Source organism: Argiope bruennichi, chromosome 7 (genome assembly GCF_947563725.1).
Source record: "Argiope bruennichi chromosome 7, qqArgBrue1.1, whole genome shotgun sequence".
NCBI lineage: Eukaryota > Metazoa > Arthropoda > Arachnida > Araneae > Araneidae > Argiope > Argiope bruennichi.
In genome coordinates, this window is record NC_079157.1 from 48,679,252 (window position 1) to 48,701,388 (window position 22,137).

Below are 22,137 nucleotides of genomic sequence, written 5' to 3' on the forward strand. Positions count from 1 at the left end.
AATTTAAAGATATTCCGATTTATTATTATTTCATAACTCAATCAATCTCTCCGAGGTTTTGCTTCATGTGACTGGTTGTCATAAACAGTTAAAGAATAAAAGCCATATATTGGCATGTGACATTGGACACGCATAAGTTTGCATTGCAACAAATGATAGTGGTAGAGACTATGCCAATTCAGAAGGCAATTGAAAAAGAATTGGAAGGAAACAAACTATTAAAAGTAAAATTTCAGCGTGTATTGTTCAAAGCTGTTTGTGGCATAGATATAAGATAGTCTTGATTTACTGATGGTAGCTTTAAATTCTTTGTTGAATTTAAAATTTTGTCGTATAGTAATGTTGCTACAAAAATGGTGTTGAAAAGTGGATTGAAAAAAGAAAACGCAACAAAAAAGAAAATATTCGGCTGGACATGATACATTTTAACTAGAACGATCAGGAAAGAACACCATTGACCAAAATAAGGATGATTGGGGCTTATGACACTATCGAATCATTGAGTGAAATGCATCATATCCCGGTTCAAATTAGTTTCGAGGTATTTAACAAGTTTCAAGAGAAGTGGGATGCTTTAAACTTCCTTTGTTTCTGAGATTAATTGCATTTTTCAATTTTAGCTTCATAAAATTGAAGACATTTTAGCGACTACAGATACGTATGATATATGTAGGTTTGCAAAGAAACATTGATTTTCATAATCTCAGTTTCAGAAATGCGTTTCGAAACTTCTACAAAACGATACAAAATTTGTGAATACATGTAAATAACATTTTATTTAGAAGTCTATAAATATAGTAAATGCAAGTGATAATTTACTCGTAGATGCAGCATCTGTAAACAACATTTCCATATCATTAAGTAAAAATCGAGTTTCTTACTGTTATTAAGAATTAACTCTTCGCGTATAATAATGTCTGACATATTGATGGAATTAATTTTTTTATATTAAATGATAATTAAGTCAAAATAGAAATTAATTCTAAAGATAAAAAAAAATCACTTGGATATACTTGAGTATTTCAAATGCGCTTTACTTTTTTATACGGACTGAATGTTCCAAACACGATATTTCATTTAATTAGAAGATAGGCCGCGGGAATATCAATGTGGAATCAATATTTTTAGTATTTTAATTACATTAAAACGTACTTAGAGGCCATACTTAATGCACATGTAGATATTACGCAAAAATCGTCTGAGAATAATAAAAGTTGGAAAGAAACCTGTGCTCTCGCATTCTACCTGAAATCGCCTGCAATCCTCCTGAATTCTTTCTCCGATAAGCAGGCTGTAACCATTCACGATGAGAGGCTTTAAATCAAGTTCTTTCATTCAACTGATAACAGCTATTTTATCCTTACCTCAAATATTAGCAAAGTCAACAGATTCGAGTTCCCTTTGTTTGGCGATGAAGTGATGGATGACGAGAGCTTTTCCTTTTTTCTTTTATTTACCTATCACCATAAAAAAAAAAAAGAATTTGAGTACCACCACAGTGACATCTGTCTTATGAGATTCGAATCTCGGATATCATCAATATTGTATTTTTTTAAAAAACAAAATAGCTGTTGCATTCTGGAAACTTTTATATGTAAGATAATTTTAAAATATATATTTAAAATAAAGCCAGGGGGAGTGATCGCCCCATAACTCTCTCGCATACTCTTCAATAAACTCGCCAGAGTGCGCCTTGCATGCCACTTTATACAATAGTTGCGGAATATTAACTTTTGGCGTAGATTAAGCATTTTCTGAACCTATCGTGTGATCCTTGGCGCGCTTTTTCCCTGGCATGCAATTAATAGCATCCGAAAATGGAATTTATGTTTGACACGTTTTTCTCAGCTGATTGAAACAAAAATTTGACATAAAACTGCACTTGTAGTGGCTACATTACATACCAAATTCGATATATTTAAATCTATGCATTTTTGCATTATCGCGTTTATATATTTCTGAAAGTACAGACCGACAGACAGTCAAACCGTTGTTGGTTTTAGCACAAAATTTCACAAGTGTCAAAATATAGATTTTAAATATGCGTACTAATCTTATCTATCTATATCTCTTCGTTTTGTAGTTATCGTGTAAATTTATATTCGGACGGACGGGCGTCCTCTGAACAGGTTTTACTCAAAATTTGAGAGAAATATGCAAATTAGATGTAAAGACCGAATACCAAATTTCAACCGTGTAGTACAACGCATTTTTGAGTTATTTTTATCGCAGATAGATGGATATTTTCCAAAAATATGTTTTTCGAACGCAAGGAGGTTTAAAACATGAGGATTCGTCAAAATCTCGAGTTCGAATTTTTTGACGATAAAAGTGAAGTATTTTGTGAATAAGTTGCATCGTGAATGATGCTGTGAACATTTAATCAAGTTGTAAAATAGATTAATATTTGCCCAGATGGAAAAAGTTTGAGTGATTGATAGCATAACGAAGGACGAGACAATAGATGCTCCAACTTCCAGGTTGAGAATTGCCTCAAAGACAAACTATTAATTGCCTCATTTCATATTTTTAACACTTTCATCGCGGCAATGGCGCGGCTTTGCTCCACCCTCTGCGCCCTCTCCGCAACGCTAAAATTGAAACAAAACACAAATTCCTTTAAAAGTTTTTTTTTTTTTTTTTTACTTCGAAAAAGAATAATCAATTGCAATCAATAACAATTCTCATTATAATGATTATTTTGTGTTTACATTCCTGAAAAACGAGTTATCTCGTTCCTGCCGATGAAAGTGTTAAATGTCAAATGAGAGAATGTATTAACACTAGCACTCGGATGATGACTCTCACTCATCGCGATGGTGACTCATTTTGACGTTTTGTTTATTTTATTTATTTATTTTTTAATTTTTATTGTTAAAAATGCCCTCAGAGTAGTAAGAAGATGTAGATTACTTTTTCGGAGAAATTCAACTTAAAACAAATATATAATTTTATTTTTCGGAGTACTAAACAAGGTAAGTATTAAAGGGAGTAACTATGCGTCGAATTACTTTCCGGAGTGCAAAGGGTTAAAAGAAGAGTGTATCACTGGAAAAGTCTAACCTTGAAACGCCGTTTTTTTTTCTAAGGGCACACTGAAATCGTTTTAACAAAATAGATCACTAGACAATTTATTTATAAGCACTATTATCTTGTATATTTAGTGTTTTAAAAATGCTTTTATAAAAATTTCCAGTTCAAATATTTTTTTAACTACTGCTTTTATACATGTCATTTTAAAATAAAATTACTGTCCTATCCTTCTTATCTATATAGTTTATTTGAATAAATTACTTGCGACTTCTCCAAATATGATTATGTATTGTAACAGCATCAAAAGGCGATTACATTTCTGAATTTTTACAAACTGAAACTTTATATACATATTTTTAAAAAGTTGAACCATTAATAAAACTATGAAACTTATTTTAGATTCTATTTATAAATATTACTGTTATTAATGCAGATTCTAATTTATATATGTGTATGGAAAAGTTCTCATTCTGGGCATATTCATTTGTTTTAATTTCTTTTTTTTTTTTCTTTCAGTGACTTCGACGCCTATTCTAGTGAAATGACACCACAAAAGCGATTCGACGGGAAGAGCAGTACTGGATCTCAGTATTCAAATGGATACAATACAGGTTATTAAGATTATACATATTAGTTAAGCTAATCTAAAAAATGATACATTTTTAATTGATGTATTATTTTTATGTATGCTTTTTTTAAGCTACTAAGCAAATTATTTGGTTAAAAGCCCTTTAAAACTTTTGATTGCTTTAGATTAAAATATGATCAATAAATTTCATCGAAATCTTTGTTTCTATTACTCTCCTGATTTTTAAATGTGCTAATATCTTTAATTATCGTATTCTGTTTTGAAATATTTTACTCATTTCACTTTCATTAAATTGATTTAAAATTTGTATTGTTATGGTGACAAAATTTAGATTAAGTTGGATTATAAGATTTATTTTGTTCGATTTTGATCTTCTAAAAAATTTTTATACTTTTTTAATGAAATTGGGCGTTGTTATTAAATAATGTTATAAATACTGCAGGAAAAAAAAGCATTCTTTTTTGATAACTAGGAAAAGCAGGTTGCATGATATTTACCATTATTGTAGTGGAGGTTATGTTCTTTTAAAAAAATTATCAAGATTATTAATTGGTAAATGGAAAGAAGAGTTAAAATATGTAGGAATAGACACTTTCTTCCCTTCAATCTATGGAAGCCACGCTTAATTCTGGCTATTGTTTGCTTATTTTAATAATTCATTATATGCGGAATATAAAAACGTTAGATATAAAAATTTTATGTGGAACGTCAAATTATGCTTTTAAGGGGAAAAAGGAAAAAGATATCATTAACCTGTTTTGTGAAACGCTTAGTAAGAATAGAATAAGTAGTATCAGAAGAAGAATTAGAATAAGTTTTCAGTCTTAAAATAAAAATTCCCAGAATTCGAAATTTTGCATATAATTAATGATATCCGGTCCGTCTGATGCAAAACTTCTTCAGTGTCCAGGACTGGAACGGCCATGACAACGAATATCAAAATGTAACTCATTGTATAAAAAAAGATTAAAGTTAATACAGCAGTGGGGTGACAGACCACCCAAACAAAGAGCTGCCATCTTGTTCCAGTTTTAGATGGATTGCTATCGATGTCCATCAGGCGTCGTTAACCTTGATCACAATGTGTTCATCCACACATGGCCGGGGCACACAATGCCCCACGCGCCCCAGTGAATTTCCATCCACAGGATGTGCTGCAGTCATCGCTTTCCGTGGAACAGGCGTGGTCCCCTTTTTGAATCAGAACCGTGCATCCTCTATCGCAATCTGACGACCCCTTCTCTTTTGCAGATCCCAGCAGCGACTCCAACGAGAACTACCCAACCTACTTGCTCGAACATTTGGCAACATTTTCTGTTGGATCGCAGTACGGTGAGTTTTTAATTTTTAAAAATCTTAGATTTGATTATTTCTAATCGATTCAATTTTAAAACGATATTTTATTTTTTAATCCTGCCTTACTATCATAAAATGACCAATTGCAATATTAAGATTTTTTGAGATATTGTCCTGCTAAATGTCTAAAAACATAGTGGAGATATCGAGCGATATCTTGTGCCAATGTGAAAATTTCAATTTGTGAGTGTTCTTAATTTGTAATTTATTAGACTGAAGATTTAAAAAAAAAAAAAAAAAGAAATTAGAAAACTATTTCTTCAGTCTTCTGAGAAGTTTCTTATAAACTTCATTAAGAAGAAATGAAAAATGTAACTTACTCAGTTTCAATACTTGGAAATGCAATGTAAACACTTCATTGACATTTTAAAAATTTAATTGCTTGCTCAAAATGTATTTGTTTGGAGCGAAGCAACTTTTCAAATAAAGCTAGTGAAATAAGTTCGAAGTAACAATACATTTAAGATGTAGGAACAATAATTACAAAAGGATCGTCTTTCTTTCTCACCTGAAGAAGTTCCGTTATTTCCTCTGTAATTCTTTCGCCATTATTTTCTTACCTTCAAAACGATTAAATTTGCAATTAAGAGGTGCCAATTTGTTTTTTGGTAATAGAAAATAGGTTTACATATTCATCGTTTCTTCTGAAGTTCCCGATTTCTTAGTTTGTGACGTCATTTTTCATAAACTCCTCATTTATAAATCGTTGACAGTACTTGTTCACCTCAACTCAAGGATATATGAATGCCGAAAACAAAACTAGTTCGTATCGCGGCATTTCGAAGTGAATAAAGTTTATTTTATTTTTTTTTCAACGCTCGGAAAAAAAATCAAATTTTTAAAAAAGCAAGGGAAGGGATGTATTATAAATCCAAAGAAAAATATATGTATTATTCAGAATTGATTTTTTTGTACGGATTTTATTCGCTTTAATTTCGTCAGTTATATCGAATTACAATAATGATACTGTTGTGATGCATTATAGGATTATTTCGTTTAGCAAATATTACTACACGTTTTTTTCAATCTTAAAATTTTACTTAAAATTATGTAAAAAGTTATTAAGGCTATTTTCTAGACCGGTACCGCCAAGTTTGGCGCCAATTTTTTCAATATTCCATTGGAATAAATAAGCTGTTTTTTGCAGACTTGATTTACCCTGATAATTAAGAAATTTATGTGTGTTAAGGCATAATATCATCATTGAATATACTATGAAATAAAAAATTTCACTTTTATTCTACTTCAATAACTTTCAGCAAAATTTTAAAACTATCAGTTAAGTTTCTTTAGTTAATAAAATGTCTATTAGTTTTTTCTGCTTTGTTATTGTTTTTATATTTAAAATTCCGAGTCAAAAGGACCACTGTTTGTAATAAATGTAGAACTTGATGCATTTATTTTATATTGCATTTTTGCTAATATTCTGGGCAAAGAAATTAACATAAAATATGATTTCAAAATATTTGGTTATACTTCTGAAGTCTCTGGAATTATTTATTTTTAGCAACAACAACAAAAAGTAAGTCATTGATATTCTATCCATATAATATGGATTAATTTATAAGCAGGAAAGTTTACTTCTTAAGTACGATTTGCGATATTCTATTTTGTAAACTATTTTGATAAAAGAAACAACTTTGAGAAGAGGGGAAAAAAAAAAAAAAAGTATTATATATTTTATATCAAATTGCTTAAATCTTGCTTTAAAAAGATTATAATGTTAAAATTTACATATTGGCTTAATTTTACATGTTAGCCTTATTTACATATATGAATTTTAAAATAAAATGCAGATGCTGAGTTATTATTTCTACCTTGTATATTTTGTGAAAAGGTAAATTCATGCAACATTCTGAAAGCAATGAATTTAAAAAAAACTTTAAATTAATGAACATTCTTAATTCTTGGAGAAATGTGATAAGTTGATTAAAATGCTGTAATCCTCCTCCATACAATTTATCTTGTGTGGGGGGGAATGAAATAATTTTAATGAATTGTAAATTTTTAGATATTGGATCATATTTATGTTAAATAAATTAATTATGAAAGACATATTGAATAAAGTATAAACTGTTCAAAATTTTTAAAGATTGCAGTAAATTTTATAATGCTCTTTCCAATAAATTTTAAAATTTACTTATGAGGTTTTATATTTATTTTTGGGCATCTCTATGAAATGAATGTATTGTATTATTTGATTTTCTGAAATTGAATGATTCTTTAATAGGGATTACTTCTCCAAAAGATGGCCTTCGCCGTTTACTTCAGATGGAGAAATCCAGTGGCATTTGGACCCAGAAAATGCAAATGAGGCTTGAGAAAAAATGGGTAGTCATTATTGACAATGAAAATGGAGTAAGTTTTGTATCTATTATCGTCAACTATTTTTTACTTCAACTTAAAGAGAAAAATGTTTCAATCTTTTAATAGAAAACTATATATTTTTCTAATTTTTTTAGCTTTCCATTTTATAATCAAAATCCAATTGAGTAAATTTGAATTTTATATGAAATTCTTAAGATTTTGTAGAGATATAAGAAAAGTTTACTTTCAAAAGGTGAATGTATAGTTATAATAATTCACATTGATACAAAATATTCACCTCATGAATGTGTTTAATGCATAGTTATAAAGCTTTTATATATTTATTTACATGGTAAAAATTGCATAGCATTTTTTTAGCCTTTTGATTTTGATATTTTAATACCATAAACTCATAGTCTGTTTATCCATTATGTTTTATTTTGAATGTTAAAATAAGGATTTTTCTTGCCATTAAATCTCCTATGCAATCTTCCATTATATTCTTTCATATTCAATTGTTGTGTTATTAACTATGCCTTTGATAAACAGTTAGTTCATAAGGACTACTTTGAGCAAAAGTGTCAGTAAAATTTTCAAAGCTTAAATAGGTCTAAAATAACTCTAGGGAATTTTGAATCTTCACCATTGCTTATTCTGAAAGTTAAAATTTAGTTGTAATTATTATAAAATGAAGAGAAAAATTCTAATATTTCATTAAAGTTATGTTTTACAAATAAACCTATCTAGGATGAAGATGGGGGGGGGGGTCTGGTCTTCACACTTGGATTACCAGTAATGGAAGGAAAACCCAGCATGAAATGCTTGTAGTGTTGATGAAAAATAATTAATTTTTATGAAAAAATGTACTGTATTTTTGTAAAACATAGTTAAAATAATTCTGAAGATTTATTAAAATTGAACATTTTATGGAAACAATTCTACAAAAAAGTAATATTTTAATTTTAAAATTTGAATAAAAAAGAAATTTGTATATATATTTTTTGCTTAGTTTTGAATTAAAATTTTATTTAAGATAAATTGCTCAGCAATCCACTGTTTTGACTTTCAAAGTGAGTTTTTGCCAAATATCAAGTTTTCTTTATCCAGCAGTCTGTCTTTAGAACATAAACACAGTCTGATGCATATTTCCCTTTGTTATTTATAAAAATAAGTTCCTGGTAGCAGAAAATATTAATCAATATTTATGTGATAATGTTCAGCATTTGTAATATTGTATTATATAATAAAAATGTTAAGTATCTTGTGTTTGAGATATGATTTTATTTTATAATTTTAAGTTCCTTTAAAGGACCACCAGAGCCATTATTTCATTGCAATAATTGCTTTATCTTTTGCTGAGCAGCAGGATTAAGTGGCTTTTATACAATCCAATAACCAGATTTTGCAGTTTAATTTAGAAACTTTCAAATATATTTCAGTTTTTTAAAAGAAAAGATTCTATGTGCTTATTTTTAAAATTTAAAAGATCCTGAAAATAAATTCATTGTTAGAATTTTGAAGCTGAATTTGCTTGAAACCATTTATAAATTGAACATGAATGATTCATATTACCTAGATATTGATATAATTCTTATAATATAAAGTACCAAGTCAATGTTGGCAAAGGAAAATTTGTTGCTTGATATTAATTTAATGAGATTACATATACAACCATATTAAAGATGATAGTGTGTCTGATCTAATGAAATTTATATCATGTTTTTGTACCATTATCTTAAATTGATGCTTATGCTTAGTGCATAAAAAAAAATGGATGTGGTATTTTATTCTTTCAGTCACAAAGCAATTTCTTTTATCTTTGCTATATTATATTAAAGGTTAAGTTTACTGCATTTGTGTATTTCTTGAATTGCTTTTAAATTATAATAAAATATTTGTTTTTCATTTCAGGATGTGGTTGAAAGATTTCCTATGAGCTTAATTAGTGAACCAACATCATACACTAGCAACGATCCCAGGGAACTCTATAATAATATTGTTGTATTCATCGTCAAAGACGATCCCAGTAACAAAAATCATAATCCTCCAGAAATGCACATTTTTCAGTGTGCTCGTGTATCGGTATGTTTTGATTTAGATGTTTTCATTAAAACTATGTACTTCATTGGTGTCTTATAATTTGTGAATATTTTATTTCTCCTATAATTGTTGTATTGTACAATAATTCTTTAGTTTTGAATTATTGGTAGTTTTGAGAAGGAAAATGCTTCTGAATTTTATTATTGTTTGAAGCATAGTCTAGCATAGGATATCTTAAGCTTTTCCCACTCCCTGAGTACAATTTATTTACAAAATTATTCTGTCAGCATATTTAGCTATGAAAAGTTTTTTTTTTTTTCATTCTGATTCTAAATGTACATGCATACGTATAAATAAAGAAAGTGAGCATTCATTAATGATATATATATAAAAAAAAGTAATTTACATTTATTTGTAAAATTTTGATGAAATGTATCAAATTAGGATAGCTTTTGAAGTTTTTGTATTTTAGCATAGCAAAATCACTTGCTTCTGATATGCTAATATTTAGCATTCATAGATGCTACCAATGAAATCTCAAATTGAACTTTAAAAAAAAATCAATCTATTTGGAATTTGGGTGCATAGTTTTAGAAGCTATGCTCTAACATAAAAGTTCGAATTTTAAAAATTTGGCATTATATAATTTGATACCATACTGTTATTTCTCAATGTTATTTGCTGTGTTAATGTAAATTTAAAAAGAAATCTTGATATTTGTGCTGTATTTTTACTCTTTTAGCTGCAAAATGGTTTGTTATAAATTATAGCATGTGTAATTTTAATAAACTTGAAAACATTAGGAATTGAAAATACCACATTTTCAAATTAAGTTGTAAAACATTATAATCCATCCATATTATAAATTCTTCTCATGTAATTGTGTATAATTCATTCTTATTATCATTGTTGTTTATAATACATTCTCAATATATTATCTTTTAGTAATGGAATAATATTTTAAAAAAAATTAAGTTTTGAAAGCTTTTTATTTGTATTTATCATTTTGCAAATTATTGCATTATGTTACGAGAACTTCCATGCCCTGGTGGCTGACTGATTTCCATACATTGTAAATATCCATTCTGTTCTCCTTTCCAAATAGGCATAATTGAAACATAACTAAATCAGCAAGATCACTGAGTATCAGGAAACTCAATCCATCGTAAGAATTGGATGATTATTTATATTAAATATTCCAAATATTATGATACAGTCTCATTCTTGAGTTTATGAAAAAGGAAATTTTACTCAAGAAATGTTCAGTTCAAACAATAAAATCCATTAAGTGTATAATAGTTTAAAAGTCTTAAAAAGAATTTCAATTTTCTTAGCTCTCAGACTGCACAATAAACCAATTGTTAGAAATATTGTGTTTTTTCAGATTCAGGATTCGGTACTTTTTTTTTTTAGTCAAAGAAAGTATTTTAATAATTGAAACTCTTTATTTACTGCTGTGTTTGTTTTAAAAAAGCAACATACATTTCTTAAATTAGATGAGATTTAATTCATTTTTATTAAAAATTTCTTGATTAATTCATTTCTTCTAGATAATGAACTTTAGCTTGGACGATTTTTTTTGTTCACAATTATTTTGTTAAATCATAACTTATATTTTAAAAAATTCATGCCTTATTTAATAAAAATAAATATAACATAAAAAGATTTTTTTTTATTTGTTCTTTCTTTTTCTTTTAAGAAAGGTTTCTCTTTTAAGGTAATAAGTATAGGTAAAAAGTGGTAAATAATACATGTGGAGGGGAAAAAAGAAAGAAAATTAAGCATTGTTTTCACATTATAAAACATAGGCCTTTTAACACTTTAATGTAGTAAACATGGAAAATTGCTTTTAATCTATTAAGTAGTTCAAAATTGTTAGTTTGTACATTCATGTGACTATTAAAAGTTTTTTTCTAATTTTGTAACATTTTCTTTACTTTTGCTACCAATAACATTTACCAATTTTAGTTCTTAATTGTATTTTCTTTTCAATGTTTAAAAACCATTTTTTAAAAATCTAATACTGCATAGTAATGATTTAGAGATATAATGTATTTAGTGATCTCCAGTTAGGGGGTTACAGAAATGTGTATGAATACATTTGATTATTAATGTAGAAAATTATTAATATAGCCAATTTACTACTTATCTGCGAATTTTTATTAGATCACACTTAGGACACTAATTAGATTTATTTATACATAGAAACAATGTATGATACTATTAAAAAAAGGTTAGTGGCCAGCTGTTTTAATTCAAAATACCAATAAACTTTTTCATCAAAATGTTGAAACAATTGTTATAATATTTAGGGGATTTTCCGGTAAAGCCCAGCACTTTTAACTTAAATTGAAAGCTGATAAGGTATAACAGAATTATTTTTAATGTCCTGTAGAATTCACATTATTTGCTTTTCTGTTTGTCACTAGTAAATTTTTCTCATAAAAAATCACATTTTATATAAGAAACAATTTTTAAAATGAAAATTAATTTAGATCGCAATTTGATAACATAAACTTAATTTAATAAAATTAATTGAAAAAATAATGCAGAAATTAATTCTTCCTGTAGTTGTTAGTAAAATGTTACAATTAAATCCCTGTTTTATTTTAGCTGAACAATTATTTATAAATACTATTTATATTTTTAAATTCAGTATTTTTACAAGCATTTGATAAAGAAAAGTAATTTTTATTTGATAGATAGATTTGGCTGTTTATAAATGTGTGTAAAAAAATAAATGCTCATAGGAAATGTTGCTAAATATATTATTTATAGCAACTCCTTATACTTATTACTTGAATTCTCCTTATTTATGAACTAAAAAAAACTATTATTTTATTGTGAATAATCTTAATTGCTATGCCCTACTTTTCATCTATTTCCTATTTTAGAATATTTCATATTATTCAAAAAAATATTTCTAAAAATTTTGTTTGTACCCTTAATTGATAAAATATCTTGGTTTGATGAATTTCGTAAAAATAATTTAAGAAATAAAAATTTCTGACTTTTAATATATTGGTTTTATGACAAGACGTGTAAGAGTTTCTCCAATTCAAGTTCATTGCTACAAAGGAATATATATAAGAAAAATATAGATGTAACCTCATTTCCTTGTAATACTTTTCAGTTGTCCTCTAAAATCTGCTCAATTTTTATTACTGGGCTATAAATTTTTTACAATTTCGATGGAAATTGTTTTCTGAAATTAGCTACCATAACTGCAATAGAACAGCTGTATTGACAAGACTTTATTGATTCACTCTTTGGAAATCATTTGTTCAAGTTTAAACGTTTGTGATAAGACAGAGGATTGTGGTGTTGGCAAAATATGAAGGCATGTGTGGGATTTAATATTTTGTTAATTACATATATTATAATATGTAAAGACCATGTGAATTCTTTTATACAATTTTAAGAAAAAAATTTCTTATCTTTTCAGGCTCAAGAAGTGGTTAATGAAATGAAGATGTTTATTAGTGGTAAATGGAAACCAGGGTAAGTTATGGAGCCTATTGGGCCTTTCTTTTTGAAATTGTTTAGCAATTATTGTTTAATAATTAGTAATTATGTTGATGGTTAGATTATGTTATTAAATCGCTTTTTGTTTGAATATTAACTAAGAAACATGTTTTCCTTACCTTTTATCAAAGTGTGATAATGTATATAATAATAGTGAGAAAAATTAAAGAAATACAATACCTTTTTCATTACTTGGTATAAATTTTTAGCTACTCATAAATATGACAATTCTATAAATTTGTAATTTGATATTTGGTATTTATTTTTTACATTGAACAGTATAGAAACCAAAAGAAACCTGACTGAACATTATTGAATAAATGCACAATTACATTTTTTTTTATTTTGATAGTAACAAAAACAGACATTCTAAACTTGAAAAATACCTTTTGTATTAAATACTCCAATTTTATATTTTAATTTTTGTTTGCATGTCATTATTTGGGCAGTCGACTACAAACTAATTTTCTATTTTTTAACGGAAAAATTAAAAACATATCCTAACGTGTGATGAGAATTTTATGTAAACTGCTTGTGTCTATTACAGCCCAAAGGAGAATGGTCGCCACCTACCTCCTCCACCCATGAGTCCTCCTCCAGACCCACCTGTGAATGGGGTAAATGTGCGGGAGGCAGTGAGCCTCTTCAATGCTGTAGCAGCAGCTGCTGCTTCCCCACCAAAAGGAGGTAACGTTATTTTTTACTTTTATCTGATGTTTCTGAAATCTATCTCTTACTTAATTGACTTTTGACCAGTGAGTGATATTAAACTATATATGTGATTTGCAGAGGGTATCCTGATTAACTTCAACTTCCCTACAGATATTAAAAAATAAATCACTGAGAATTTTGGCAATTTTTTATTTATGTATATCTGTGTTTTTAGTAGTTGCTGTGATAAAAATAAAGTATGGCATAAAAACAAACGTGGGAAAAGAAATGAATTATTATGACCAGATTATTTTCACAGTATTTCATGGAGTATGCAATTATTGTCAAGTTCATGCACATCAATAATTGTTATATTCATTAACATTTATCATACTTTGAAAACATTTTGAATGAAGCAAAGCAGACATGTACTCATTTCTGCAGAAACATGATTTCAGCATTTTCAAAATCAAATTTTATCTATTTTGAAATATATTAATTTTTTTTTATGTAATAATTCTTCAATATCTTGATATTTCAAGCATTTTTACATAAAACTAATTTATTGTTAAATTAATCATACTTGTTTTATTGTACATATAAGTGTTTATGTTGCCACGATTGTTTGTTTGGAACCTGTTTCATGTCTGAGCAAAGTGGGCTGAAAACAGCAAAAATTGAGAACCAAAGAACTCTATTATTCATGATATTGTAATACTAAAATTTTATTAACTTCTTCCCTGAAGAAAAAGAATAAACTTGTTAGAGGTTGTTGCATCTTTATTTTTAAATTATTCTCTAATTTTAAAAATTTGAATTTTTAAATTCCTTAATGTTTTAGTTTCAATGATGATAAATACTTTTTTCTTTTGAACTCAACTTGCTATTTATAGGAACAATCTACTTTCATAATAATTTTCAATTTAAGTTAATGTTTGAGCTTGGTATCTATTTATTAAAAACAATATATAAAATTAGATGAGAAGTGGGAAAAGTACTGTGTATTCAACATAATTCCATAAACATGTTATTGTGACATTAATCATATTTTTACAACAGTGAATAATTTTTTTCATGTGTATTCATTCTTTTCTCTATTCATATATTCTTAAAATCTAAATTTCTTATCAAAATAATAAAATTTGAAATTCAAAGTAATAAGTGCCTGGTCATATTCCAGTGTATGGTTTTTACTTAATAGAAATTCTAATGCTTGTTCAGCATTCTTATTTTCATTATCATTCTTAGCAATATTGGGGGGGGGAGGGGAGTTGAAATTCTATTTTCCACAGAAAATATTTCATAATGGCTACTTATTATCGTCATGAAAGTCATAATATTCTAATGAAATATGTATTTATGTTAAAAAGCTATTGTAAAAATGCATTTATATATACTATAAAAAGTATAGTTTTTATGCAAGCATAGTAAACAATTTGTTGATCTTTAATTTTTTTAAAATTCAGCAAATTCTGCTAATTAATGTAATCCACTTAAAAGTAGTGAAAAGATGAATTTTAGTTTCTTCTTTGTGTGCATGAACAAAAGTTGTCATTTGTATAGAATTTTATATTGCTCAATATTTTGCTTTTACTTCAACAAAGAAAAAAAAATTTATATTTCTGTATGCTAATATATTGGAATGATTTTAAATAACAGTACAATGTTAGTTTTTTTTTTTAAATTATAAGCAATTGCCTCATACAATAATAATAAAAACCTTGAAATTTCTAAATTGAACTTCAAATGGCTTGCTGTTAACTTTTTTAATATTTCGGAAAAGTATACCAACAAAAAATTGCCGTAAAACGTTTTATGCAAGTTTTTTTCAGTACTAGATTTTACATCAAATATTTCTTAATATAAATATGAAATCAAATGTTGTTCAAATAATACCGTAATACATATTTAAGACAGCTTTTATTTAAACTAAAATAATATTGTTTCAAAAATTCAATTAAAGAATGAAATTATTTGAGTTAAAAATGAAGTTATCTTCATTTTTTTTCCTTCAACAGATGGTATGATCCAGAGGGTTTCATCTTCTGGTTACCACCACTCCAAAACAGATAACATGAATCACAGAGTGGAAAGAGACAATAGTTTTGGACGAGACTCCAATGATGAGACAAGCTCTACAAGCAGTGAAAAATATGAACGGGATGTGGTAAGCCTGCTATGTTGATTTTACAACTATGTTTATGACAAGCCACTTATTATACTCAATTTTTTTTTTTTTTTGGTGGGAAATTCTCTTCAGATTTTTTAATGTTTTGTAAGAGTTTTTTTTATAGAGTCCATTTACACAGAATGGTTTAGTTAAAAAGCAGTTGTTGATCTTGAGATATTAGTAATTGTGTGCATGTTTTTCAGACGTTGGATTTTAATTTGAATAAATGAGAAAAAGGAGATCTAAAATTTGTTACCATTAATTAATTATGAGTTCCAATATTACATGAACTTTGTAAAATGAGGACTTAAGCGTATTGTGCAAATATATATATATATATATATATATATATATATATATATATATATATAAAAACCTTTATTATTGAATGTAATCTTTTTCTGAATCTTAACAGTTGACATTACAATTTGTACCTTGACTAAGTTTTCAAAAATTGTATTATCTGCTTTGAATTTTCAGTAGCTGATTCTATGAAATTTCTATTCATGAAACTGATTTTATTCCTATAAGATTGAACTATCCTTGTCTTTATATACCAAACATTTGCAAATAATCTTGCAAACTGAACTCGTGCAAGATGAGGTCATAAAAAAATAGAAATGTTCTTGGAATGATTTATTTTTTATACAGGAATGGTCAAATATATATAATTAGCATAGAATAATTTTTCTTTCAATAATTATAGTAACTAAATATCACTAAGAATCAAAGCATATGTTTAGTTAAAAATAGAATTTGCTGACAAAGATGAACATCAATCTGTATTTTGAGCATGTATTATCCTTTTTGTTTCTTGCATTGGACTGATTGCAGTTTGATTGTTTGTTACTATTGCAACATCCTAAAATATTTTTTATTTATTATTGGTGATTGATTTGAAACATGAACTATGTACTTTTACTAATAAATAATTAATACAAATTTGTCGTTAGGCCATCTTGAATCACTGCTTTGATGATATTGAAAGATTCATTGCCAGGCTACAACATGCAGCTGCTGCTTTTAAAGAGCTCGAGAGACGACAAAAAAGCCGAAAGAACAAAAAGAAAGACATGGGAGGTTTGTTCATTATTAAAATAGAACTTGAATTTGTTTTATTAATATTTATTCACTTTGTAGAAAAAAGTTTGCAATACATTCATATTGTCCTTTAAAATTTATATATATTGTTCTGAAGCATTTGTTGGGAAAAACTAATTTATGTAAAGCAATAGGTTAATTAATAAATTATATTAATATGCTTATAAAATGGAACTAGATTTATTGAAAATGTATAGACGATTTGTTGATATTTGCACAAAATATATAAAGTAGATGGACATAAAATCATGTTTAAATGTATATTTAGTCATTAGTCTAAAACTCATTTTTCTTCCTTTAACCTTTGGCAATCTTTGAAGCAAGCAGTAATATTTCTTGAGTTTTCCGTAAAAAATCCAATTTATTATGATGAAATTAGCTGCCTAATGTGAGCAATGTATCATTCTGATTTGAATATGTTGAATATTTGTTTGATATTAGAAAATAAATTCATAGATAAATTCTCTCTACATTTGATTAAACCCATATTGTTTCACTATATTCTCAAATTATTTTATGAATAGCTTCATTTTATACTATATTACCTTAAAGTAATATAGAAGGTTACAAATAAGGATAATTGACTAATAAGGATTAATAATTGACTAATAATAATTACTAATAAGGTTACTAATAACCTGATAATTCTAATAATTTTTTTAAAATTATTACCATAATATAAAAATTAGTCACTAAAATATGGTGTTATGTTAACATTTTTCTGGTTATGATTTTTTTTCTCACTCACAACTTTTATTTTATTAAAAAAGCTTAAATATAAATAAGTAAAAGCACATTAGTCTTGTTGAAAACTATTACAATTTCTTATTAATGTATGTATAAGCATTGAATAATATTATAATATGCATAAAAAAATTCTAATGTTATTTATAGGAAAGTTATATTTGTAAAAAGCCTTGTTTAAAAACTTTATATATAAATTGAACAGTTAATGCACAATATTAAATCCTTTTCAGATGGTATGCTGAGTATCAGAGCCAAACCACCATCTGAAAAAGAATTTGTAGATATACTTCAAAAATTCAAGCTATCATTTAACCTATTGGTAAGTTTGTAAGCTTAGCACAAATTGTATTTATATACTTTTTTTGTTGTCAGTTCTAGGTTTCTGTATTGTTTCAACTTTATTCCATTCTTAAATTGAAATTTTGTTGAATTTGGAATGGGAAATTGTAATGTTAAAATTTTTAGCATTTAATTTCTTAAATATTTATTTTGTCTTGTATAATAAAATTTAATTTCATTTGGTGTGTTTAAAATATCTAAATGTTTGTGTAAAAAAAATTCAGTAAACATTTCAAATGAATAATTTAATACACTAAGTTTAATTACACTTAAGTTAAGGCCATATATGGGACTTCACATACTTTTACATTAACATCAATTAAAGAGATTGAGGGGTTTAATTTTAACTAAAGGGCTGTCAAATGATGCATATAATCTGTGTTATTCAGTTGAACTTGAAAAAATATGCAATTTTCCCTTTTTATTCTTTTTTTAATTTTCTGAAGTTATTGAAAATATCACAAGAAGCCACTTGGATGAAATTGACTCATGATTTAGTGTCTATCAATTATTCTTCAACAATTCAATTTTAGAATGCTTATTTATACTCAGCAATCAGAAAAATATGATCTCACAGCACCGTGTAAGACACTGTGGAAACATATATGGGATTAAGTGTTCAGATATGTTAGTTACATGAATTAGAGTTTGTGTGAATTATTATACCCTTTGATCATTATTTTTAAAAACAAATTTTAAAGAAAATTCTTGATTCCTTTTTATGTAATTTTTATGTCAAAATTCTAATCTTCTTCAAACAGTTGTTTATATTCTATTTACATCCTAGGCCAAACTGAAAAGCCACATCCATGACCCCAATGCCCCTGAGTTGGTCCATTTCTTGTTCACCCCACTGGCACTGATTGTGGATGCAGCCCGAGATTCCAATTACAGCTCAACCCTAGCCTCCCGAGTGGTGGCTCCCCTTCTTACAAGGGATTCCATTGAATTGCTAATGAACTGCTGCACTTCTAAGGAGAGTGACCTTTGGCATAGTCTTGGAGAAAGCTGGGTGACTCCGAGGTAAAATTTGCACTTATTACCTTTTTGTGCATAAAATAATTGGGTACAATTATGCCAGGACCAAATGCTATTTTATGCATTTTTAGTTTATTGTGTTGTTTGTTTCTGAATGTATGTGGTTTGGTATGCTATACTGAATCAATATCAGTTTGTTACGCAACAGACTTATAATTGAATAATTAACTTTGGTACAAATCATTTGAATTTTTCACATTGTAATGTTTATATGTTGGCATGTTATTGGTAAATTGCAAAATGTGGGATACATTTTATTGATACAAAAATCTTTTCAATACTAAAGGGCAGATCATTGACCTAGAACTAGTAAACTTGCACACAGATATTTTTTTGGACTGTAACTTTACTTAAAAAGTGTTTTGCAAATTTGTTATTAATTTATTTGTTATTTTATCTGAACAAAGCATATTATTGTACAAAAACCACTTTTGTACCATTTTAAATATTAAAAAAAAACTTTTCATTAAGTTAGATTTAATTTATTATTGATTTTATTTTCCATAATTTTTATTGTAAAAAATAAATATACCTTATTTAACTTATGTTTTTTCAAGAATATCTTGCAAAAGTATTTTTTGTTGCTCTGGTTATTATATTTTACTTGCATACATTGAGACAATTTTAAATTCATTTTGTGTTTATGTGTATGCATTATTACTGTTATTCGAAGAGTAAATTTTAAATTTAAACAAATCAAGCCTTATTGTCTTCAAAAAGTGTTGATAAAATTACTAATCAGTTAATTATAAATGTCCAATATTTACAATATAGTTTGATTCTATGATTTCGCAGCAAGAAATTATAATTTTTTTGAGAAAATAATTTTTTAATTTTCTATATTGCAGGGAGCATTGGGAAGGCTTTGAGGGCAGCTATCATCCTGTATTTTCAGATGGCTGGGCACCTGAGAATCCCTTCTCTGAAGAAAATCATAAGCCTAAGAAAGACGATGGTCATCGAAGTCATGAGGAGGTAATTTTTCACTTTTTTTTTTAATTGTGTGGTTTAACATTTTTAGTTACTTTTTAATATGCTTACTTTTACAGAGCATCTAATTATCCCTGTCTGAAATGAAATATAAATAAATATAAGAGAAATGCATATTTTAAAGAAATCTAATTTTGACAAAATGGTGCAGATTTCACATTAGAAAAATGTAATACAAAGGGTTAAATTTTTTTTTAAAGTCTTTATTGATACTTTGTTTTCTATAAATTTATTTATCACCATTTTGATAATTTTTGAGTTACATAATGAAATTAAATGAATATCCATTAGTGCTGAAAAAATGCTTGAACTATCTTTAACTTGACTCTGAAAATAAGTTTATTTTGTCTTTTTTATTATTTGAAAAGTAGAATATATATCAAAGTTTTCTACTTTATTTCATTAGCAGTTATACAAAAAAGTTGTTTTTTTCTTTCCAAGTTACATTGTATTAGAAGTCTTAAAAATCAGTAATTGCATAATCTATATTATTGTGTATACGTGTAATGTTTTTCATTAATGAAACAAATGACATCTTTAAAAATGCTTAATCAATAAATGAAGAAATATATATATATATATTTTTTATCTAAGAAGTATACTATTGAAATTTGTTTCATTGTTTAATTTCATTAATAGTTTCTGACTGCTTTTGTTAATATAATTCATTATAAGAAAATATAAATAAATTCTAACAGTAATATTTTTGTTTTTTCCTTGAAATTCAACTCTTTGTAGTTATCTCAGTATGAAAATGCATTGAATACTGAAGCAGAATTGCACAGCAAGGCATTCCATAGTAATGTTTTTAAATATTGGCAATTAGACAATTATATTCAGAAACTAATTTCAGTTCAACAACTTGGATTCCAACACTCAATTTGGAATACTGATGAATTAAAAAAAATTTTTACTGGTTATGAAATTATTTACTATTAAACTTTAAGTAATTATATTTCTATATAAATTCATGCTGGATTATGGTAACTTAAATTTATTCAAATCTAATTTTATTGAGTTTTTGATTTTAGGCTGAAGCAAGACATCAGGACTTTAGAGTATCATCTCGTCAAGATCGCTATGGTAATGATTTTTATTACAATGAACAAAAAGAAAGACCTGTTTCTCCAATGCTGTCTTCAGAATTGCCACATTCTACCTTTGAGAGCAGGTACTATGATAATGGACCTGCTGAATTACCAAGGAGGCATGTGTTTGATAGGTAAACTTTTCTTTTATAGATCATGCTTGAAATAATGCGCAAAAATAATGCAAGAGAATTTCTTTGCAGATTATAACGGTGTAATTTCTTTTGTGAGTTCCTAGAGGAAATTGTTAAATATAAAAAGATTGTCTTGTTAATAGCTGTATTTAATATTTAAGAATTGATAGGGTGTGTAGTATCATTAAAAGTCCTTAAAAACTGTTTATTTTTTATGATCATTATATAAGGGCCTTAAAAGTACTAAAAGTTATTTTTTTTTATCCAGGTGCTTATATTTTCCTTTTTGTTTATGTGTGTGTGGGGGGGGGGGAGAAGACCATTTCACCAATTATTAGCTTTTTCCTTGAACTCCAGTGTTGAATCTTTCGATGTTCAACAGGTTTAATGAATCTGAATATTCATTAAACCTGATGAGAATAGAAAGATTTCATCTCAGTTTAGGGAAATATTGATTGAAAGGGGAAAATATATTCCTTTTATTTGACTTTTCTTTCATCTCCTTTTTGGTGAATGATAGGTGAAAATCCTTTCTTTTTAGAGAGAATTTTATCTGTTCCTGTAGAACTATAAATGTTGGTTTTTAACAATAACTTCAGATTATCAATGCCATTCTATACATGATTACTGGCTTATAGAGAATTTGTTAGTTATATTTCGACATCATTTAGTGACTTCCCATATGTGAATTATTTAAGTACTTTTACTTCAATTAATTTTTGTGCAAAAGCTTAGAACTTTTTAACAATATACTGATAAATGCATATTTCGTTCATTGTGAATACACTGCAGCCTTCAAGGATTCCAAAAATAAAAGTTAAGCAAAATGTTTGATGCTCCAAAGTAAATAGATCATTTGTTAAAAATGTCAAAAAATAAATCAATTCCTATGAAATTAATCTTATATTTTTTGTATATGAATTATTCAAAAAAAAAAAAAAAAAAAAAGAAAAGAATTGTAATTGCTAAAAAATGGTTCCCATTTTTTCATTAAAGGTGCTTAAAAAACATTTTAAAGTGTTATTCTTT

General features: G+C 27.0%; 1 protein-coding gene across 5 annotated transcripts in view; it reads left to right on the top strand.

Annotated features, from left to right (window-relative positions):
* The window catches only part of LOC129975267 (epidermal growth factor receptor kinase substrate 8-like protein 2), a 156,529-nt gene that overhangs the window by 128,392 nt on the left and 6,000 nt on the right, over nt 1-22,137 (top strand). For all 5 annotated transcript variants that reach the window (XM_056088320.1, XM_056088318.1, XM_056088319.1 and 2 more), the window contains 12 exons: nt 3,550-3,644; nt 4,874-4,954; nt 7,209-7,336; nt 9,197-9,367; nt 12,771-12,826; nt 13,398-13,537; nt 15,520-15,668; nt 16,625-16,751; nt 17,750-17,838; nt 18,646-18,881; nt 19,745-19,871; nt 20,918-21,108. In XM_056088320.1, the coding sequence (XP_055944295.1) occupies nt 3,550-3,644; nt 4,874-4,954; nt 7,209-7,336; nt 9,197-9,367; nt 12,771-12,826; nt 13,398-13,537; nt 15,520-15,668; nt 16,625-16,751; nt 17,750-17,838; nt 18,646-18,881; nt 19,745-19,871; nt 20,918-21,108 (1,590 nt within the window). The remainder of the gene's footprint in view (nt 1-3,549; nt 3,645-4,873; nt 4,955-7,208; nt 7,337-9,196; nt 9,368-12,770; nt 12,827-13,397; nt 13,538-15,519; nt 15,669-16,624; nt 16,752-17,749; nt 17,839-18,645; nt 18,882-19,744; nt 19,872-20,917; nt 21,109-22,137) is intronic.